This window comes from Lissotriton helveticus, chromosome 4_1 (genome assembly GCF_964261635.1).
Source record: "Lissotriton helveticus chromosome 4_1, aLisHel1.1, whole genome shotgun sequence".
NCBI lineage: Eukaryota > Metazoa > Chordata > Amphibia > Caudata > Salamandridae > Lissotriton > Lissotriton helveticus.
The window spans coordinates 656,832,936-656,854,385 of record NC_136063.1 but is presented as its reverse complement, the minus strand read 5'-3'; the positions used below and the strand labels follow the sequence as shown (position 1 = coordinate 656,854,385).

The 21,450-nt window shown below is 39.3% G+C and overlaps 2 protein-coding genes across 2 annotated transcripts in view; one reads left to right on the top strand and one right to left on the bottom strand.

Annotated features, from left to right (window-relative positions):
* RP1 (RP1 axonemal microtubule associated) overlaps positions 1 to 21,450 on the top strand; it is a 1,491,030-nt gene that overhangs the window by 982,005 nt on the left and 487,575 nt on the right. The window lies entirely within an intron of this gene.
* On the bottom strand, positions 18,017 to 21,439 carry LOC144828808 (uncharacterized). The gene is made up of 3 exons (XM_078687303.1): positions 21,254 to 21,439; positions 19,818 to 20,033; positions 18,017 to 19,020 (listed from the first exon to the last, which is right to left on the bottom strand). Exons 1-3 carry the CDS (start codon positions 21,395 to 21,397, stop codon positions 18,760 to 18,762), a joined length of 621 nt encoding a protein of 206 aa, XP_078543429.1. The 5' UTR covers positions 21,398 to 21,439; the 3' UTR covers positions 18,017 to 18,759.

Genomic DNA, 21,450 nt, shown 5'->3' with positions numbered 1-21,450 from the left:
CCACTTTTCTTTTAAGATTTGCGTGTCTTTACTTGTTTCCTCGATAAACGGGCGTAGTGCACGGATCTCTTCCAAAATCAAGTCTATGGAGGATGAGTCAGAGGGTTTATCTGGTGAGGGAGAGTCCTGCTTTAATCGTTTGGAAGAAGACGCAGCGGGTGACAATTTATTTGAAGTAGCTTGCATCGTAGAGGAACGATGAGAGGCAGAGGTCGCCATTGTGGAAGTTCGTGTAGATGCACACCGTGCTGTAGAAGGACTCACAAGAACGCTTGTGGAGGGAGTAAAAATAAATTTTGCCTTGCGAAGATTGACCATGGAAAAAGACCAATCCAATGATGAGACAAAAATTGGAAGTGTATAACTGATACTCCGCCAAGGAAGTCAGCCAAAGGTAGATGCTAGAAATGCAATGTACGACTAAAACCAGTCGGAGAGGCAACTGTCCGCAGAGAGGGTCCCTAAGAGTTCCAAGGAAATACACAGCGCAACTTATGACAATGAGGCGTAGTGGGATGAGTCAGTGTGCAGTATAAATGGGAGGTCAAGATAGCGGTATCATAGTCCGCTACGAGATGAAGAAATCGCTACACTACAGAGCGCTGACGTTGAGAAATGTTAGGGACCACTACAAGAAGGTGTTGATGCCCAAAAAGGAAAAGCGGAGTAAATTCACTTAATGAGTCATGGCATTGGCGAAAAGGAGTCTCCAAAACACAGAAAAATATACTTAAGGCTTAGAAGAACCCTTATAGACCACCTCAGGAGGGTGAAAAATAGTCTCTAAAATTGTTGTTGAGAGGGCACAATGGAGGCTGGTAGAGGAGGCAGCTGAGATACACTGTCATGCATATAAATAAAGAATAGCTCACCATAATAGGGCTGGTGCATTGAAGAAATAAATTACCGGTTCCAGGGACATCATGAGGTAAATTGTGACACTAGAAGAGTCACAGGCAACTCCATTGAAGCAGCAGGTGAATTTTAAAGAAGCACCAATAATGCTGAGGGTAAACCGCGCTTCTAAGTCAGCCGCGGCGCATCCCAAAATGGCAGCGTTCCGACGTGCGACATACGCGTTGCGAATTCGGTCCGGGAACAAGGCTTGTTAGGCTGCCGAAATGAACCAACGGCTCACCGCAAGCTCCGATGTGCAGGGGCAGCGAAACCACGCAGAAATTGCTCCCCGAACATGAAGAAAGCCGTGAGGAGGTTCGATGGTGCGGCGGAGCTCCGCTACTAGCCGGCCATCTTGCGCGGCATCCAAGCCACCCCCCCTTTTCAACAATTTTAAAGAATTATATCCCATGCCTGTTTGTTGTGTACAGACCATCCTCTACTTGTCTGTCCATTCGGGTGGTTGTGCTCTTCAGTAGCTTGCCTCAAGACTTCACATTTAAGTACCACACTTTCCATGCTGTCGTTCATCATATGAGGTTCGAAGTCTTTAGATTTTTGGATTTGGGCATGTGCTCTTATAGAAAGTAATAGGCCTGAATGTTCGTCGTTATAATTAGCATTTTAGTCTTCACCATTACAGCCAATGCTAAGAATGCCCCTGAATAATCATTATGAGTCACCTAGGCCAGCTTTAGTGTTTACCAAAGAGTGTGTCAGCAGTATGCTCTCACAGCATAGTGAGTTGCTAATGCCAAAGCTTGCATACTGTTAGCATCTTTAGCGGTCACATGTACTTTGTGCATTAGATATTTCAATATATATTTTAGCCTGTAGTGAAGACCTTATAGGTTGATTAGATATTAGTGTTAAGTTCTGTTTCCATTTGTACTTCCTAACTGTGGGATTGTAGTTATTTTGGATGGTCTGCCCATCACATACTGGAACACTGTCAATGACTCACACATAGTGGCATTACATGTACTCAGTTTTCTATTTGATGTTGCAGTTTCTGGGTGAACCTGCCCATTTGTCTGTTACCATTTCCACCTGGATTCTTAATGTCCACCTTTTAAGCTCTTTTATGAACATTGGTAATCTCTTAAGCAAGAATGAGGCTGCCCTGTTTTCAGTGTTTATATTTCTATGGATGCTCAGTGTTTTCCAAACTATTAGAAATCAATGCCCATTAGTGTCTAATCAGATACTCGACAAAAAAACTATGTTTTTCCAGTGTTTACAAAATGTTGCTTTTTGTAGTAATTGTTATAAAACACATATTTATTATAAAGGAAATGTAATGCAGGGTAGGTTGTGAATACCCACTGGCAGTATGTCCTGGGGACCTATGTTAGACTATATAAAGCCTAGAAAGTCTGAGTATTGCAATCACATCTTGCTACCCTACCTCACATCTCATTGCCTTTCATATCCACTCTGTCAGGACTCTACCTTACCCTACAGGGCTATTTATTGGATTCAGTTCTGTTCAAATAACTATATTTTGTCCACCAGGGCCATAAAAGTGCATGCAGATAAAAAAGACAGATAATAAATAGATAAAACAATACATTTTGACATAGAGCAAAATCACAGGTCATAAGATAATTGCTACTGTCCCAAAACTCATTTTAACAACTGTTTAAACAAAAGATTGGAGTTAAAACATAGCAATATATGCAAAGGTGCGATAGTTTTACTAGAAAAGAAAGGTGCACATAAAAGATACAGCAAAGGGGGCCAGGTGAACAGTACAAACACCATTATATTGCTGAAATGGGGAAAGAACCTTTCCTCCTAATTACCCACAAAGCACCTAGAAACTTGGCAACAGAGATAGCAAGTACCGGGCGACTATGAGCTCTAAGTATACGAACGACAAAATAATGTCTGTGTACACCTAACAGCCTACATATAGTTGCTAACCAAGTTCTACTGGGGAACTGCAAGCTGGGTATGCAAAGAGAACTTACAAAACACTCTCCTCTGAGAAGTTAGAGGACAGACAAATAGCAACTCCCCCTCTGGCCCATTTGGAAGTGAAAGCTTTCAGCGGTAGGGTGCCCACTCAGAACTAAAAATATAACTTCCTGTTCAGTGTGACAGACACCTGATTCTAGAACAACTCATTACCACAAAAGGGCATGAAGTCAATGAATCCTTGATAACTTAGTTATGATTGTCTAGTAGTACTGTTTCAGAGAGTCCTTTAGTGGGATGTTGGTAGCATCCGGCTGCTCCCACAACCCATGAAACACAAGGGAGTAAAGCATCTCCTTAATTCTCAAAAGCCAGGGGAACTTGCTGAAATCCTCAGCTTTCATTACAACCTAAAGGGCAACAACATAGTGGACAAGTTCAAGAGTAGTCCACAGACACCTCCGATACAATAATGGCCGCAGTCTTATTTTGCCCGCCAACGCTTTTGCACCCAGGTCCATGAGGAGTGAATGCAGAGTGCTAGGAGGCAGAAAAGCATTATTCGATTAACATAGTAAGAGTGCTAAAATCAAATATTTAAAAAAAACAAATATGAGGATACTGTTGGCGGTGATTCACCCACTTCTTACTGAATAATATTACATTGCCGGTTTGGCCAACCTGCCAACAGCCTAGCACCTCTACATTTTTAAAGAAACCAGATTAATTTGTAGCCCTGGAAGCTTTAAGAATGGTAGCCACTGCTTGTTTGCACTCTTTACCTGGTTACGCTAAGGTGGTGCTGCCGTTTGTGTGTGGACATTCATAGCTTCAAAGTTGTCCGCAATGCAAATATTTCATTTTAAGAGAGTTGTGACCTTCTAGCAGACATCACATTGTATTCTGACACGTGAAGTTTTCTAAACAATGTTACTATGCACTCAGAAACGCCAGCAGCAAAGTGCAGCTGGGTAAAAAGTTAGGATTAGCGTCACACATAACAATGGAACACTTTCCAGCCATGAATTTTGTTGGCATATGGAAAGTCTTTTCTCACTGTTTTACCTCTATCCCATGTGCATGGTGAGACACTCTTTTCACAGGTACACACCCTTCTCCATACTTTGCATTAATGTTTTAAGCCTGGAATGTTTGTCACTTGAATTGATATCTCTACAGACTTGTTAGAAAATAGGGCTGATGTATCAAAGGGTTTTACCCCTTCTTTGTGAGTGGGTAAATGTGATAGTATGTATTGGCCAAGAGTTGTATGAGTCAGCCATTTCACAAATCAGTGAAAGAATTAAATACTGTCAAAACATCAAATATCAATTCAATATTTCCACATTCCTTACAGCACACACAATTGGATGATACAAAAGGAAGTAGAAACAATATTTTAGTGACTACCCTAAACAACAAAACTACATTTAAATAACGCTTTTGTAATTAGCATAATTTCTGAGATTTTATGTTTCTTGTATGCAAAATTCCTGAAAATTACTCCACTACGCCACTGAGCGTAATTATATGCAGTGTGTTGTAAAAAAATCATAATGATTAGTGCAATTTGCAGTGATTCATAGTTAAAATTTTCAGCAAACGCACAAGAATATCTGCTGTTTGTGATTCTCTTGGTAAAATGTACCCTCACAGCAAAAATTGATACAAGGACATATTTCACACAAAAATATAGTGTAAAATTACAGATTTGCAATTTGAATAAGTATGCATAATTTTGCTGTAATCACGCTAAAGCAATTCACATGAATTTCGCAAAACCCTAAACAAAACTCAATATTCTTATATCAGTCTTTCTTGCTGCTGCCTTGTATTACAAAATTATATTGTGTTGGCCTCATCAGGATGAAATACATTTTACTCATTCTTTCTCACTTTCCTTTCTTTGAATGAAGTTTTAGCTTGGATTTGTGCAGGTGTTTATCAGTGTTCGTATGTTTACACTGAGCTGTTCCTTTTCGGCTGGGTTTTATAACTTATTATCGGTTTAAACCTTAAACAGGATAACTTAGAATTATTGTTAGGAAGCAGTCAGAATGCTGGCCTTTGGTGCAATTGCCATAACACACAGTGGGTAGCATTGGTAAAGAGATGACTTTGAATGCACAGCAGGTACATACTAAACACTACTCACACCCATGTGGGTGTCAATGTAGGCCACAAAAATGTTGCATATGCAGCAGACTTGCCCTTGGATCTTCTGAAATATAGAAGGGTATTTTTGTAAGAACAAATAAATGATGGTTTCATACATTTAAAATAGGCTGCTCACACTACCCACGCTTCTAATGCCCTCTTTCACAGTTTTTAACCCTGTGGCCTCTCCTTGCATACACAAAATTATTGCATATATATATATAAATATATTTACCAGCTAAACAAACTAAACAACTTCAGGCGTAACAATGCTTCCAGCCTTTCCTTCAAGTCAATTATTACACATAATTACAGTGTCATTTATATAGCTTTCACTAAATGGTACAATATTTCCTTATATATGCGACTATATACAGGTTACATTCTCCCTCCCAGCATGGAAAAATGTTGATGCTTATTGTCTGGTTCAATTGACTTCCCACTTCCTGAGTCATAAGGCATGTGTATCTGATTCATGGTTCAAGTTTGTTTGGATTGTTGTGATAATTGAGTTCCAGCTATCTGAATGTGGAAACTTCCGCAACCCCAGCGTGCCTTCTCTGTAAAGTGACGCGCCTTTGGCTTTTGCCCCATTAACGACAGAGCGAGTCCATACCAACAGTGTCGGAGGGTCCTGAGATTTTCAGCGGTTTGTTATAAGTCTTTTAGCCACCACCAGGCCCAAGTCTAGGAATCTATTTGTGGCTTTGTGCGCTTTATTTCTAGGAAACAACACCAGTATACATACTTCCCAAGTGTTTGAGAGTCGTCATTCAGTGCATTCGGACAGATGCTTTGTCATGTGTGTGTAATATCTGAGTCTAAGTGGGTGCACTGGGGACAGTGTGAGTTGTTCCTATGAAAGTAACAGTTGTTTTTTTCCGGGGTAAGATACACTCTGTGCACTATATAAAATTGGATTAGTTTAAACATGGCGTTTTGCGGGACGTGTACGGGGCTTGCTAGTATTGTGGTCCATTCTGTGTCCATGCATGTGCGTACTAAGTCAGTCTCCCATTCTGTATGTAATGGGGACAGGTCTACGGCACTTTGGAGGCGTAGTGCATCTGCAAACCAATGAGTGAGATGACTGCCGTTCCCCATGACATGGATTTATTGGAGTACCATCTTTGTCTGTAATTCTTGTGTAATGTCCCCCCATATGCTTTGCAACGATCTGGTCCAGGAAGCGTGCATTAGAAAGTGTCCTGGGGGCAGTCCTTCAGCTCTCACCAGCTCGTTGTACAGTAAGAGCATTCCGTCTAGGTACAGATTTCCTTATGTATGTATACCTACGTTATGCCAGTCTCCTAGATCAGCTTGTGTGGTGGTACGGGATCCTCTGGGTGCACAAAACAAGGGAATTGCTGGGGCATATGGTTTTGCTCGTCTGGTGAGGAATAGCGCTCTGCGAAAGCAATGATAGACCACTTGCAAAACATAGAGAACAGTCCTTTCTTTTTGCTACAGGGGTGGAAGATAGAAAGAACAGTAGGTATCAGGCACAATGCATCTCCTGCCACTGTGTCTGCTAAATGCCTGCCCTACACCCAACAGGCCCCTCACTGCAGCTGGGAGGCTATGTAATAGTGTTCTAGGTTGGGTACGGCCAGCCCCCCATTGCCTGATGGTAAGTATAGTTATGTGAGTGCAACTCTGCAGCATGAGGTGTTACATATAAGATTACATCTCATTTGTTCAATTGGCTTGAAAAATGAAGGTGATAAATATAACGGCAGGTCTGTAAAATAATAAAGTAGGTGGGGGAGCACTATCATCCTAATAATTGAGACCCTGCCTGCCTCTGACAAAGCCAGCATCTTCCAAAAAAAACATCTGTGTTGACAGGGAGGTAAGCACCCTAGTGAGGTTTCCCTCCATGAAATCTCGATCACTGTGGTATATCCTAATGCCCAAATACCGGAACATGTTTGGCTGCCAGATAACTGGGGTGTCCTTGACGACCAGCTTATAGTCAGTTGTGTTGATTAGAAATGGAAACAGACAGGACTTTTCCCAATTAACCCACAGTCCCGAAGGATAGTCAAAGCGACTGAGTATAGTGGATATACCGCTATATGTATCAAGCTATTTAGCATTCGCAAAGGCCGAAATTCTGCGAATTTCGGTCTTTGCGAATGCTAAATAGACAAATGGAATGTATCAAACAAGTTTGATGCAAAATAAGGATTAGCAAAATTTGCTAATCCTTATTTTGCGATTGCACTTAAGGAATTGCAAATTTTGCAATTCCTTAAATGCAATGTATCAAACAAATATTATGGAAAAAATGCCATTAAGGATTAGCAAATTACCACCAACTTCTAGTTGGTGGTAATTTGCGAATTCTTATCAAAAAGCTTTTTTGAAAAAAACCAAAGGTGCCCTATGACGCCCATACATGCCCTTAGGGCATGTATGTGCGCCATATGCCCCCAAATGTCTTTTTCAGGGGTGCAGCAGGGTGTTCTTGAGACACCCCTGCACCCTTGGAAAAATCCCTAATTTGCGATCAGCAAATTGCTAATCGCAAATTGCACTTTCATTCCTATGGGCCTCTTGGCCCATGGAAATGAAGGGGTAATTTGCGAATGACAATTTGCTAATCTCAAATTAGGAATGCTAAGGAATCGCTATTGGAAAGCGATTTTGTACATACATACCGTTTTGCATTTCCTAAATAGCGATTCCTTAAAATTCGCTATTTAGGAAATGCAAAATGGTTTGTTGATACATATAGCGGATAGTGTCAGGGACCCCCAGACATCTTGCAGATATAGAAGAAAAACATCCGAGTAGAGGGATATTGCATGTGTATCTTTACCTATTTCGATGCCCCATGAGATTGCAAATGACCGCAGAGCTAGTGCCAATGGTTCGATAGCTAATGAGAAAAGGAGAGGAGAGATGGGACAGCCTTGACGTGTGCCTCTGAAAACCGAAATGGGTTCCGATAGCACGTGATATGTTTTGACTCTCACCTTCTGTTTGCTATATTGTAGTTTTATTAGCAAAATGAAGTATGGCCCCAAGCCAAACCGGGGCAGGACATCAAGCACGTAAGGCCATTTCAGCATGTCAAAGGCCTTCTCCAGGTTCTGCACCATACAGCCGGACCTAGACCAAGTTGAAGGTGCATATTGCATGATTTTGAATAACCGACACAGGTTAAGAGATGTAGATTGGTCTGATATAAACCCATTTTGGTCTTCATCCACCAATTGGGGAATACATTCTGCCAGGCTACTAGCCAGCAGGCCTATCAGAATCTTATAATCTGCGTTCAATGATCCTAGTGGCTGATAAGAGTGGGGTCTCTTTCCGGTTTTAGGAGAGTGATCAAGGTGTCCTCGCACATAGAGGTAGGAAGTTGGGTTAGTTGTATGGCCTCTTCATAAACACCCAGTAATGCGGGAGCTAATATGTCTGCATAAGCCTGAGGCAGCCACCAAAGACCGCAACCGGATGCCCTGCTAGGCGCTAAGGTGCCCCAGAGAGGTGGAAATGATTAGTCCAATGTCGTGTCCAATATGTTATTGAAATCACCTCCTATCACCCAGGGCATGTGACACCATTTAGATACCTTATTCTGAAACAACAAGGGTACCCAAACTAGTCGACCTGGGACCTTGGGAATCAATTATTTTGAACAACAGTGGTCCCCAGAAAGAGAAGGTAGGAAACCAAGTAATGAATATAGACTCAATAGTTTCTATATTTAGTGGACTTGTCCATCCGGACAGAGGTCTAGTATTTACTTGTAAGCAATATAAACAATAATGCACAACAATACATAAAATTGGACACAAGCCTGTGTCCTACATAGCCAGTGGAATACACAACAAGGGAGAAAACAAACAACAAGGGGCTCGGGCAAAGCTTTTTTGGTTTGTTACACATAGAAAATAAATAGTATCATGAGAACAAATCCCAAAAGAACACCTTTACAGCGAAGTAAACAAAGGTTTTTTGGCATATAAGGTGTGTATAAGGTGTCAATGGCGTTTCAATCCGTTGAGTGAATGAACGGATCCTCATCAGGACATTGAATGCATGCCTGAATAGAGCCTCAATAGCCTGGGGGAACAAGGTATGGAAGGAAAGTGCAAAGACGAAAAATTAGGAGCGATATAATCAAGGGAAGGGTCAGTGGTGACAACGCAGCAAGCAATTCAGAGGGTTCTGATTGGCATGCAAGACTATCTGTTACAAACAGATACGAAGGGCTAGTGTGGGTAATGAAGTGACTGGGCGGTCTAAGCCGCAGAAGTGATCGGTGTGCGGCGTGATTAATTCTGATCACAGTGGCATCAGAGGTGTGATAGGATATGCGAGTGTGGTGTAGTAGATAGAGCGTGATGTGGTTGCTTGGTACTGCCATTGGACTACCATGCTGGAGAGTCAGGGACAGCTATAAGGTATATTGACAAACGTTCAACATGCGGAACAGTTTGGGATATTAAAGTCGTGTGACTCAGGGCATGCAAGATTGAGGTATTACCAAACTCATATGGAGTAAAGATAGCAATTCCAGTGGCTCAGCGCGGTAAAAGTGAAAAATTATCTCGAAGTGTGTGACTCGAGGCATGCGAATTGGAGTTTCTACCAGATTCAAATTAAGGAAAGCCAATAGTAATCTGGTGATTAAACCCGCTGACAAGGGTGGTGGCATTGTGCTCCAAGAAATTAACAACTACAGAGAGGAACTCAACCGCCAACTGTCCAATACGGACCATTATTGCAAGTTATCCACAAATCCGACAAAGGAACTTCAGACCCTAATAAAACAAATCACTGATGATGGCCTTCAACAGGGCTTTATCAGCAAACATGAATACCAATTCCTCAACACCAAATCTCCTTGTACACCTGTTATTTATACATTACCAAAGGGCCACAGGAACCTGTACAAACCTCCAGGTCGGCCCATTGTGTCTGGGTGTGGGTCAATTTTGGAACCCCTGGGGCATTATGTCAACCATTTTATCAATTACTTTGTTCCCCTCACTGAACGCTACATCAGGAACAGTATGTCCATGATCAATCTCATAGAAAATCATCCCTTTGATCCTAACCTTGAGATTTTGTGTACATTGGACGTCGAGTCCCTGTACACAAATATCCCACAGATGGACTCCCTACTGGTCATGGAGCTCATTCTTAACCAAAGACCCCAACCACACACAGTCCCCACTAATTTTATCCTTCAACTCCTAGAGGTCTGTCTCACCAGAAATGTCTTTCCATTTGAAGACCAATTCTACCAGCAAGTGAAAGGTACATCTTACTGATAAAGCCTTCTCATGGTGGGTTGGAGAAAACCAGGAGTCTAGAATCCAGGAGGGGAAGACCCAAGATGAAGTGTTAGAATCAACAAAGGGAGGGAGCAAAGAAACATGCAAAAACACATGTCTTTGATGAGATGTGGCCTCCAACCAGACAGAGGTCTTTAAATAGTAAATAAACAGTACAAATTACATCAAGCACCATGTGATGAGAAACAGTGGCGTAACACAGCCCCCCGCAGCCCCCGAGCTGCACGGGCCCCTCAGCACAGTACTCAGGCCTGAGAGCTCCATATTAAATAAGGAATGGGAGCTCCTTCATGTACTTTGAAGGGGGGGGGCCCCCTCAACTTTCATTACGCCAGTGATGCGACACATAATGGATTGTGAAAGATGGGAAGAAACCAGGCGAGGAACAGTTGAAATGGAAAGGGGAAAGAAACAAAAACTTGAGTTGGACTAGTTGAAGGGTTCCCTTAAAATGCAGCTGCAAACCCTCAGCAGATGCTTTGAATTGGGTAACATCCATTACCACACAGTCTCTACCACACACAACACTCACCAAGCAGTCATTACAACTCATATGCCATTACAAGGCATGTCATTACCACGCATATACCTTCACTACAAATGCCTTTATTACGCATTATTGGTATATGCATTTACCACCAATGCCTTTACTAAGCATTATTGGTTCATGCATTGTTAGGTAAGTACATAGGTAAGTATATAAATACATGTAAGGTTTATGTTTTAATATGCTGGTTTCCAAATATGTTATATTTATTTATAGAATAATCATTTAGTAAAACAATTTCCAATTTCCCCAAAAACATTTTAAGGATGAGATGTAAGGGATATAGGGATATTTGGTGGGGAAGAGTAATAATAGGCAGGTGTTAATTTGAATACCTGAGTATTCATGTTTGAACATTAATTCATAGGATATCTATTATTAGATGTATATATTTAAAACAAATTAAGACTACAACACAAACCTTTGGGGATGGGATGCAGGGGGTACAGGGGTATTGGGAAGAGAAGTGTAGTAATACTGAGGTATTCATTTTGATACCTGAGTATTCATTTTTAAATGTCAATTATTATGATATTTAATATTGTTGTTATTTATTAAACATATTTCTAAAACTACAACACAAACCATTAGGGACGGGAGGCAAGGGATACAGATGTATTGGGGAGGGTAGTGAATTAATACTGGGGTATTAATTTTAATTAGAAAAAAATACTTGTAAAATATGTAAAATGTTTTATAAAAGCAAATCAACAATAACAGTAATTTCTGTGAACATTAAAATCTTTTTAATATTTTCAATGTGAAAGATAACCACACCAGGTTTATTAATTAAAATATTGATTCGTTTTTGAAAATCTAAAAAAAAAAACATAGTAAAAAAATAGCTTCTTTTTACAAAACAACATATATTTTAAATAGTGCATAGCAAATTTTCCTATAATCTTTTTATTATTTTCCCACGGTTTCCTATTTACATTAATGGGGCAAATTGTCAGGATACGATGCAAGGAAGAACTGCTGTCAGTTAAGAAAATTTTACTTATATTTTTAAACATATTGGTGGCTAAGTTTGTTGTAAAGAGTGAACAGGGCAGGTAGTTACATGTTGTACAGTACAGAATAGTATTTTATTGTTGCTTTAACTACTTTTACAACCCCATGCAGGTTGTGTTCATATGTGAACATTGGGATGGTTGGTTATTTTCCAAGGTAGGTTTACATAAAGTTGGACAACAAAATGGTTATAACTTTTTGAAACCTATTGGAAATAAGCAACATTTTGAATTTGTAGTGCCATGTTTTTTTACCAGTTAGTGACTTTTGAAGTCAAAGACCATGTTGTTGCTGGAGAAACTCAGGATTCATGATTGTTTACTGCAGGATGTGTTTTTTGGAATCTCGTTTTGGACATTGGATGTTATTTTGAGATTTTTTAATAACTGCCTTTCGCCGGAAATTTCTTTTTGGGATTTAAAAAAAAAAACATTGTTATGGATTGCCAATCAAAGGAATGTAGGAGATATTTAAAAAATACATGTAGGCATTTCCACTGGAACTGAGTTTCACTTTTTGGATTATTGGATTACTTAAGACTCTTGGTGACAGGTTTCATGAATATCACTAGAGTCGAAGAAAGAAGACAGCTACAGGTAGGAACACAAACTATTGTTTAATTTTCTTACAAATGTTTTCAAAAATGCCAATTGAATTTGTAAATGTTGGTAAAAACAGGCGAGTAATTCTAGTGGTTATTAGCACCTTCGCTGCGGCGGCTATTTTGCCGCAGCTCTAAGGGGGCGGGGGGCCACGCGGCGCGCCAATGCTGGTGACGGAACCGCTCCGTCACCAGCCTCGGTTGAGCTGTGCTCATGACGGAGCGGTTCCGTCATGGCCCCGCCCGCTCAATAGAACGCGCCCCGCAGGTGCGAAATCAGCGCCGCGCAGGCGCGTCGGGCGGGCCATGACGGAACCGCTCCGTCACCAGCACAGCGCTACTGCGGCTGATGACGGAGCGGTTCCGTCATCAGCACGGAAGTGGTTAGTTAATGTTAGAACTGTAAGATGTATGCAATATTATCTAGATAGTCTGAAGCTCCCCTCAATGAAATTGTGGATTTTTGTCAATAGTATCTCAGACATTTCCTTACTTTTTTAGAAATACAAAGAATCAGAATAGCTGACAATGAATGTGCCATTCTCATTTCCTGAAAACTTTGTTTTTTTCTTCGACATTTCCAGGACATGATAAAGGTTAGGGCGAGGTCTTCCAATAGATTTGTTAAATGAATTGTGCCATCCCTTTTTGGCATTATTTGTTTTTGCAGCTCCCTCTAATCAGGTTGAGTAACAGTTCCACCAGTCAATAGAAAACCTTGGCTTCCTCCTGTGACCTGGCCCACATAGATGGCCAATCCAAGTGTCCTCAAAGTAATTTAGGAGTGGTGCCAAATTTTCCTCAATTTGTGTAAAGATTTCAGATTCTGTAATAGATGTGTAAAACTCTTCCACACACTCAGGAGGTATAAAACACAAAGCTGTTAATTTTTTCAACTCATATTGTGGTTTACTGTTTGACATGTAATCCTCAGCTATAGATGATTTTTTAATTTTTCGCCAATATGCCTCGAAAAAGTGAAAATAAATCCTTGAATTTAGGGGTTGGTACATTTTAATAATAGTATTACTGATCTGTGATTCAAAATCAACTATAAGTTTCCTAGGTCCTTTATTCACAGTTTTGGATAAGATTACTTATAAAAATTCTGTGTATCTGAAGGATTGTGTGTCAGGGAGTAAGCAGTGTGTTATTGGCACAGTTGTGTTGTTTATGCTAGCATGAATAGTGTATGTTTGGGAGAATGGATGGGGCGTTGACTTAAAGGTTCCATCCATCATCCAAATTTCAGTATTCTCAAGCAGGGGTGTCCTGAACCCCCACTTTAGCAGCTACAGTGGGGGTGGGCTACTTGATGGACATCTTTCTGCAAGTCAGCATATAAAGGCTCATAATTAATGTGGAACGTTGGTGAGTATGTGAGTGAAAGGATGGATGTGTGAGTAGAAGGATGGATGGATGAGTGAAAGAGTGGGTGTGCGGATAGATGAAAGATGGATGGATAGACGTTCGGCTGGATGGATGAGTGAGTGAAAAGAAGGCTGGATTAGTGAGTGAAAACACGGCTGTATGAGTGAATAGATGGGTGGATGAAAGGATGGATGAGTGAAAGTATGGATGTATGAATGAGAATTTGACTTCAAGGAAGGATGAGTGAAAGTATGAATGGATGAGTGAAAGGGAGGGTGACTGGATAGTTTGATGAAAGGATGCATGGCTGATTAGAGAAGGGTGAATGGATGGATGAGTGTAAGTATAGATGGCTGCATGAAAGGAAGAATGAGTGAAAAGGAGAATACATGAGTGAAAGGGAGAAAGGATAGAGTGAAAGTGTGGATAGACGAATGAATGAGTTTGAGTAGGTTTGAAGATGGATGGATAGGTTTGGATATGGATGAGCAGATGGATCAACAAAGGACATAATGGTGAAAGATTGACATATGGATGAAAGAATGAATGGAGGTCAAAATGTAAATGTGAAGTGGTGAATATCGGCAGTGGTTAAACGGCTGAATGGATAGATGCTTGGATGATTTGCTTTGCTTGCTTGGTGATTTGGTGCTTGCTCCTTTAGTTCAAAGTGGGGGATATTTTAATTTTCTGACTACTCCCTTGTTCTCAAGTGTTACTAAGTTATGGGTTGTGCTAAAGATTAGTATTCGTTTGAGAGGGTTTTCATTGTCATGTAGTAGGAAAGGTTCATTTGTATGAGAAAATGTAAGCGCAAGGGGATGTTAATGTCAGAGCAGAATTATGGTGATACTCTTTGGGGATTACGCGCCTGTGTTTGCTTCTGAACCATTTCACTTAAATTGAGTAATGTGGGCATACTACTAGCAACATGCAAGGGGTTGTTTTGGGATACCTCCCATAAAACTGAGCAGCAGGGTTCATTGGAGATGGATACTAGCGTTTTTATTTTACTGATGTTCTACCTCACTTCAACCTCCATTACAGAGGCAGAGTTTTATGTTCTGTGGTCCTTTCAACAATGTCAACCAGAGTAACTGCTCTTCCTTTGCAATGGGATGAGAAATACTGCACTCATGTCCAATGACTCCTGTGCTCAGTTAATCTCTCCTTAAAATAAATATAACTACCATATTTCATCAGTCTGTTTCTTCGCGAACATTGCCTGGTTTTGGTTTACCACGTTTCAGTGATCTGTTGAAAAAAAAGCTATGACTTGCAAAGGTCTAAACTTTTCAATAACAAGTGTTCTTGGTGTATCGCTAGTAAGTTATGAGGATGTTTAATGTTAATGTTGGACTTACTTGTGTGAATATATGGCAGTATTTAACAAGCATTTACAATGCAATGGTTTTGCCTTTGTTAAAGTTTGAGCTGTTGGCAAAGCTCTTGACCTTTTTTTTAACATAACTAAATGGCATTGTTATTTGCAATGGCACTAGCTTTATCTTTTGCAAATGAGCCCCCAACACACACCCACACTGCGCCCTTCCCCCACACACTGCGAGCACCACCACACTGCGAGCCCTCCCACACACACTTTGAGCTCCCTCCACAGACTGTGAGCCTCTTCTATAAACTGCGAGTCACCTCCTACAAAGCCCCCTCCACACTTAGAGCCACCCCGCTCACACACAGAAAGCTGTCCCCTTGTTGGGCAATGTATAGTAAGCCCTTAGAGTTCTATAAATCTTTGGAGAGTTATTTGTAACTTTTTATTATGAAGAATATATTATAACTATACAATGGTGTACAATATATGTTATTGAAGCCACTCTTAGATGGCTGCAGGCAGATGCTTAGAAATTTTCTGAAACACCATATACAAGGAGGTCAAGGTCATAGAATGTGAGTGCATGTATTGTTGTAAAACATTAATAAGGTACCTTCTGAAGAATATGAAGATTGATGTATTAAAAGTTGCATGGATGAATGGATGTGTGAAAATGTGGGTGGATTATTGATTGTTGGATGGATTGAAATGTGGATGTTGAAAGGATGGATGTATGGATGGAAGGATGAAAGGGTGGAGGGATGCAGGATGCATTGTTGAAAGTGTGGATGAATAGATGCATGGAAGGATGAAAGTGTGGATGGAAGAAGGATGGAAGAAAGCGTGGATGTATGGATGGATAAAATGTTGCATAGATAAATGATGTATGGATGTGTGAAAATGTGGTAGGATGAATGATGTATCGTATTCACAATTTTTATCTTGTTGTGAGTATTATTACTGGAGTAGCACTTCTAATGAACGTAGGATATTTTTTTACCATTGTTTCTGAAGGTATAAGACAGATGAATTTGCTACAGAACATAGAATGAGTGCATGTGGTATAGCTTCTTTAAAAAAAAAGTATTGCACAGTAACATAAGTTAGGCATTTTGATCAATTTGCTATAGAACATAGAATGAGTGCATTTGTTGTATTTTTTTTAAAACTAAATTTGCACAGTAACATATTTATTTTTTTTGTAAATAATAATGCAAAGACAAGATAAGGTTTAAATTTGTTATTTAAGTAAATATATTTATTATTATTGTATGTAAGCAAATTAAACTTTACAGAAAATACTTTTACATTTTTTATGAAACGTAATTTAACTGTTTTTTTAACTTCCATTTACAGTAAAGTGTTGTGTCCTTTTTTTCAACTTATGAAAATATATCTTGTACAAGCCACTTTTAGATGGATGCAGGCAGCTGCTTCGAAACTTCTTTAAACATATACAATGATGTGAAGGTCTTAGAATGCGATTGCATGTATTGTTGTAAAACATCAATAAGGCACTTGAGGATGCCACACAGAACCATGCATAGGCACAATATTACACAGTGACTTTACTAGTTTGAAAAACCCCATAAGTTCTGAAGAATCTGAAGATTGAGGTATAAAATGTTGCATGGATGAATGATGGATGTGTGAAAAGGTGTGTGGATGTGTAAAGGATGGATGGAAGGATGAAAAAGTGGATGGATGCAGGATGTATTGTTGAAAGTGAATGGATGAAAGGATGCGTGGAAGGATGAAACGGTGGACGGAAGGACGGATGAAAGAAAAGGTGGTTGTATGGATGTATAAAATGTTGCATGGATGAATGATGTATGGATGTGTGTAAAGGTGGTGTGATGAATGATGGGTGGATGGATGAAAGTGTGGGTGAATTGATGTATAGATGAAACGTTGGATGGATGAAGGATGTATGAAAGATGGATGGAAGAATGAAAGGATGGATAGTTAAAGTTGCATGGATGTATGATGCATGTGTGAAAAGCTAGGTGGATAAATAATGTGTGGCTGGATGGATGTGTTGATGTGTGTATAGATTGTGGAATTAAATTTTAAGATGGATGTAGAAAATGTTGCATGGATGAATGATTGATGGATTGTTGAAAAAGTTGTTGGACGAATGATGAGTGAATGGATAGAAGGGTGGATGTGTAAATGATGGCTGTCTGGATGGAAAGCTGAAAGTGGATGGATGTAGTGTTAGTAGAATGAAATGGTAGATGAATGTATTATAAAAAATGTTGCATGAATGATGGATGGATGTGTGGAAATTTATGTGGCTGTATGATGGGTGTATGGATCGAAGGGTGGATGAGTAAAGGATGGATGTATGGAAAGGTGGAAGTGTGGCTGGCTGAAGGATGGATGAATAAAAGTGTGGATGAAAGGATGCATGGAAGGATAAAAGGGTGGACGGAAGGACGGATGTAAGAAAAGGTGGATGTATAAAATGTTGCATGGATGAATGACGTATGGATGTGTGAAAATGTGTTGTGATGATGGGTGGGTGGATGAAAGTGTGGGTGGATGGATGTATAGATGAAACGTTGGATGGATGAAGGATGGATGGTAGAATGAAAGTATGGATAGTTAAAATGTTGCATGGATGTTTGATGTATTTTTGAAAATGTCGGTGGATAAATGATGTGTTGCTGGATGGATGCGTTGATGTGTATATATATTGGAGACTGACATTTTAAGATGGATGTAGAAAATGTTGCATGGATGAATGATGTATTGTTGAAAAGGTGGGTGGACGAATGATGAGTGGATGGATAGAAGGGTGGATGCGTAAAGGATGGATGTATGGATGTAAAGCTGAAAATGAGTGAATGTATTGTTAGTAGAATGAAATGTTAGATGGATGTATTAATAAAAATGTTGCATGAATGATGAATGGATGTGTGAAAATGTAGGTGGCTATATGATGGGTGGATGGATCGAAGTGTGGCTGAGAAAGTATGGATGGAAAGATGCAAGTGTGGATGAATGAAAGTGTGGATGAAAGGATGCATGGTAGAATAAAAGGGTGGACGAATGGAATAAAACGTGGCTGATGTATGGGTGGCTAAAATATTGCATGGATGAAAGATGTATGAAAAGGTGGTGGGATGAATGATGGGTGGATGGATGAAAGTGTAGGTATATGAGCATTATCACGGGAGTAGCAGTTCTAATGAATGTGGGATGTTTGTATTTTCCCATTCTTTCACAAGATATAAGACAGATGAATTTGCTACAGAACAGAATGAGTGCATGTGGTGTAGCTTCTGTAAAAAAAAAAATTGTGCACAGTAACATTTTATGCATTTTGCTCAATTTGCTATAGAACATAGAATTATTGCATTTGTTGTAGTCTTTTTAAAGTAAAATTGGCCAGTAACATATCTTATGTACTCTGTAAATAATAATGCAAAGACAAGATAAAAAGCTTTAAAAATTGTATTTAAGTAAATATATTTAGTATTATTGTATGAAAGCAAATTAAACGTTAATTAAAATACTGTATTTTTAGCCTTTTTACTGAAACATAATTTGAATATCTTCTTTTTGTACTTCTATTTACAGTAAAGTATTGTGTTCTTTTTTACAACTCATGTATTTTTAGTATGTATCCGTTTTGAAAAATGACATTAACATTTTTTGGCCAGCTAGGCATTAGAGCTTCTTGAATGTCGTCAATGTCGGCTGGTATATTGAAGAAGTCCAGTAGAACATTGTTATTTATTTCTACTGATTGTAAATTTTCGGCGTTATCAATATGTACATTTAGTGTACAGTGTTCCTGATGCGCAGTTTCTATCCCATATATAGTCATATTTATTTCTTCTTCTGGTGGTTGTATTTTCTGTGAAGGAAAAAGAAGTTAGTTAATTTCATTTTTTTGAAGTCCTTTTTTTTTCTTGTGTTGACCTACGGAAAAATTTCTTGTTATATGCAGGCTTAAATAATGTTAATAAGTAGTGAAGATAGTTTAAGAAAAGATAGATGTGAGTAAAGATAGTGAAAAGGTATAATATAGTGTGTATAATAGAGGATTAGAGACTGTTTTGTAATGTTATAGGTACTTTAGTAAAAATACGTATTAATAAATAGTGAGTAGTAGGTACTAGTTTTGTGTTTTAGAAGAGTATTGTAAATAGTGATTATAGTTAATAGTGCAGTGTGAGTTGAGTTTGAGTTATTAGTAGAGTGTGGTTTTTTTTTTTAGTGCATTGTTAATTATTTTTGGGAGTATTGAAGTTATTGGCGTAGTAGTATAAAGAGAATTTGAAAACGACAAAATTGTGTACTTAAGTGTAAGTATTAAAGTCATATTTGTAAGTGATAGTTGGGCATTCTTAGTAAGTTATTTTGAAATAGTGAATGTTATTTTTCTGTAATTGTGTTTTTTTATGGTGCGAGTAATAAAGAGAGAGTAGTTAAGATTGAGTAGTAGATTTATTAGTGGAGAGTATTAGTGAGTTTTATAGTAGTGATTAGTAGAATACGTAGTATAGCTTAATTGATTTAGATAGAGAGTATTAGAAGAGAGTTTGAGTGAATTGTAATTAGTGAATATAGAGTTTGATAGTGTTTTAAAAAGTAAATAGTATAGATTGAGTAGTAGAGCAAGTTATTAATAGTTTAATAATTTGTACTTACTTGAAATTGTGTATTTCTTGTTGTGTTTAACATTTTATTGCTGCTAAATTCATGCACTGTCAGGTGCGTCATCTTTATGTAGGATCCAATTTCTATGGGGAAGTCTGTGGCATCTCTCCAAAGAGTTATTTTCACTGAGTCCGTTGTATCTTTCACAGTTATTGATTTAAGTTTTGTATCTTGGCCAGCAATAATAATTGTTTTTGTTTCTTCTTCCTGTAAGACAAAAAATTGGTAATTAAAATTTTTTTATTATGTTACAGTGTTGGTGTGTAAGAGTGTGGGTGTTAAAGAGTTGGTGTGAGCGTGTTGTAGCAGAATGTGTGTGTTAAAGAATGTGTGTGAAAGTGTGTGAGTGTGCGAAAGAGTGTGTACGAAAGTGTTTGAGAGTCTGTCAGAGAGAGAGCGTCAAAGAGAGAGAGAGTCTGTCAAAGAGAGAGAGTGTCAAAGAGAGAAAGAGTCTGTCAAAGAGAGAGAGAGTCTGTCAGAGAGAGAGAGTCTGTCAAAGAGAGAGTCTGTCAAAGAGAGAGAGAGTCTGTCAGAGAGAGAGAGTCTGTCAGAGAGAGAGAGTCTGTCAAAGAGAGAGAGAGTCTCTCAAAGAGAGAGAGAGTCTGTCAAAGAGAGAGAGAGTCTGTCAAAGAGAGAGAGAGTCTGTGAAAGAGAGAGAGTCTGTCAAAGAGAGAGAGTCTGTCAAAGAGAGAGAGTCTGTCAAAGAGAGAGAGTCTGTCAAAGAGAGAGAGTCTGTTAAAGAGAGAGAGTCTGTCAAAGAGAGAGAGTCTGTGAAAGAGAGAGTCTGTGAAAGAGAGAGAGTCTGTGAAAGAGAGAGAGTCTGTGAAAGAGAGAGAGTCTGTGAAAGAGAGAGTCTGTGAAAGAGAGAGTCTGTGAAAGAGAGAGTCTGTGAAAGAGAGAGTCTGTCAGAGAGAGAGTCTGTCAAAGAGAGAGAGTCTGTCAAAGAGAGAGAGTCTGTCAAAGAGAGAGAGTCTGTCAAAGAGAGAGAGTCTGTCAAAGAGAGAGAGTCTGTCAAAGAGAGAGTCTGTCAAAGAGAGAGTCTGTCAAAGAGAGAGTCTGTCAAAGAGAGAGTCTGTCAAAGAGAGAGTCTGTCAAAGAGAGAGTCTGTCAAAGAGAGAGTCTGTCAAAGAGAGAGAGTCTGTCAAAGAGAGAGAGTCTGTCAAAGAGAGAGAGTCTGTCAAAGAGAGAGAGTCTGTGAAAGAGAGAGAGTCTGTGAAAGAGAGAGAGTCTGTGAAAGAGAGAGAGTCTGTGAAAGAGAGAGTCTGTGAAAGAGAGAGTCTGTCAAAGAGAGAGAGTCTGTCAAAGAGTGAGAGTGGGTCAAAGAGTGAGAGTCGGTCAAAGTGGTAAGTATTGTGTGCAAGAGTTTTTGGTATATAGTGTGTGTGTAAAAGGGTGTGTGATAATTTTCTTTCTTTTTATAAGCTTACCTCTGCAATAGTCCCAGAAATGCTCATTAATGAGCGTAGTGAAGCTGTTTTAACTGTTTTTATAGGTGATATTGGTGGAGCAGGGGGTTGTAGGATATATTCTGCCTCCTGTATTATTTCTTGAGGTATAGTTAAGGGGATCATGCGTGATAGTTTCGTTTGTTTCGTGATGATAATCACATTGTTTTTGGCTAAGA

What these genes read in the sequence shown, in the direction of transcription:
- LOC144828808 (XM_078687303.1), bottom strand. Translation starts at nt 21,397, where the DNA reads ATGATCCCCTTAACTATACCTCAAGAAATAATACAGGAGGCAGAATAT. An exon ending in TTTCTGGGACTATTGCAGAG is followed by an intron (nt 20,034 to 21,253) that starts GTAAGCTTATAA and finishes TTTGTCTTACAG; the next exon opens with GAAGAAGAAACAAAAACAAT. An exon ending in CAAGAAATACACAATTTCAA is followed by an intron (nt 19,021 to 19,817) that starts GTAAGTACAAAT and finishes TTTCCTTCACAG; the next exon opens with AAAATACAACCACCAGAAGA.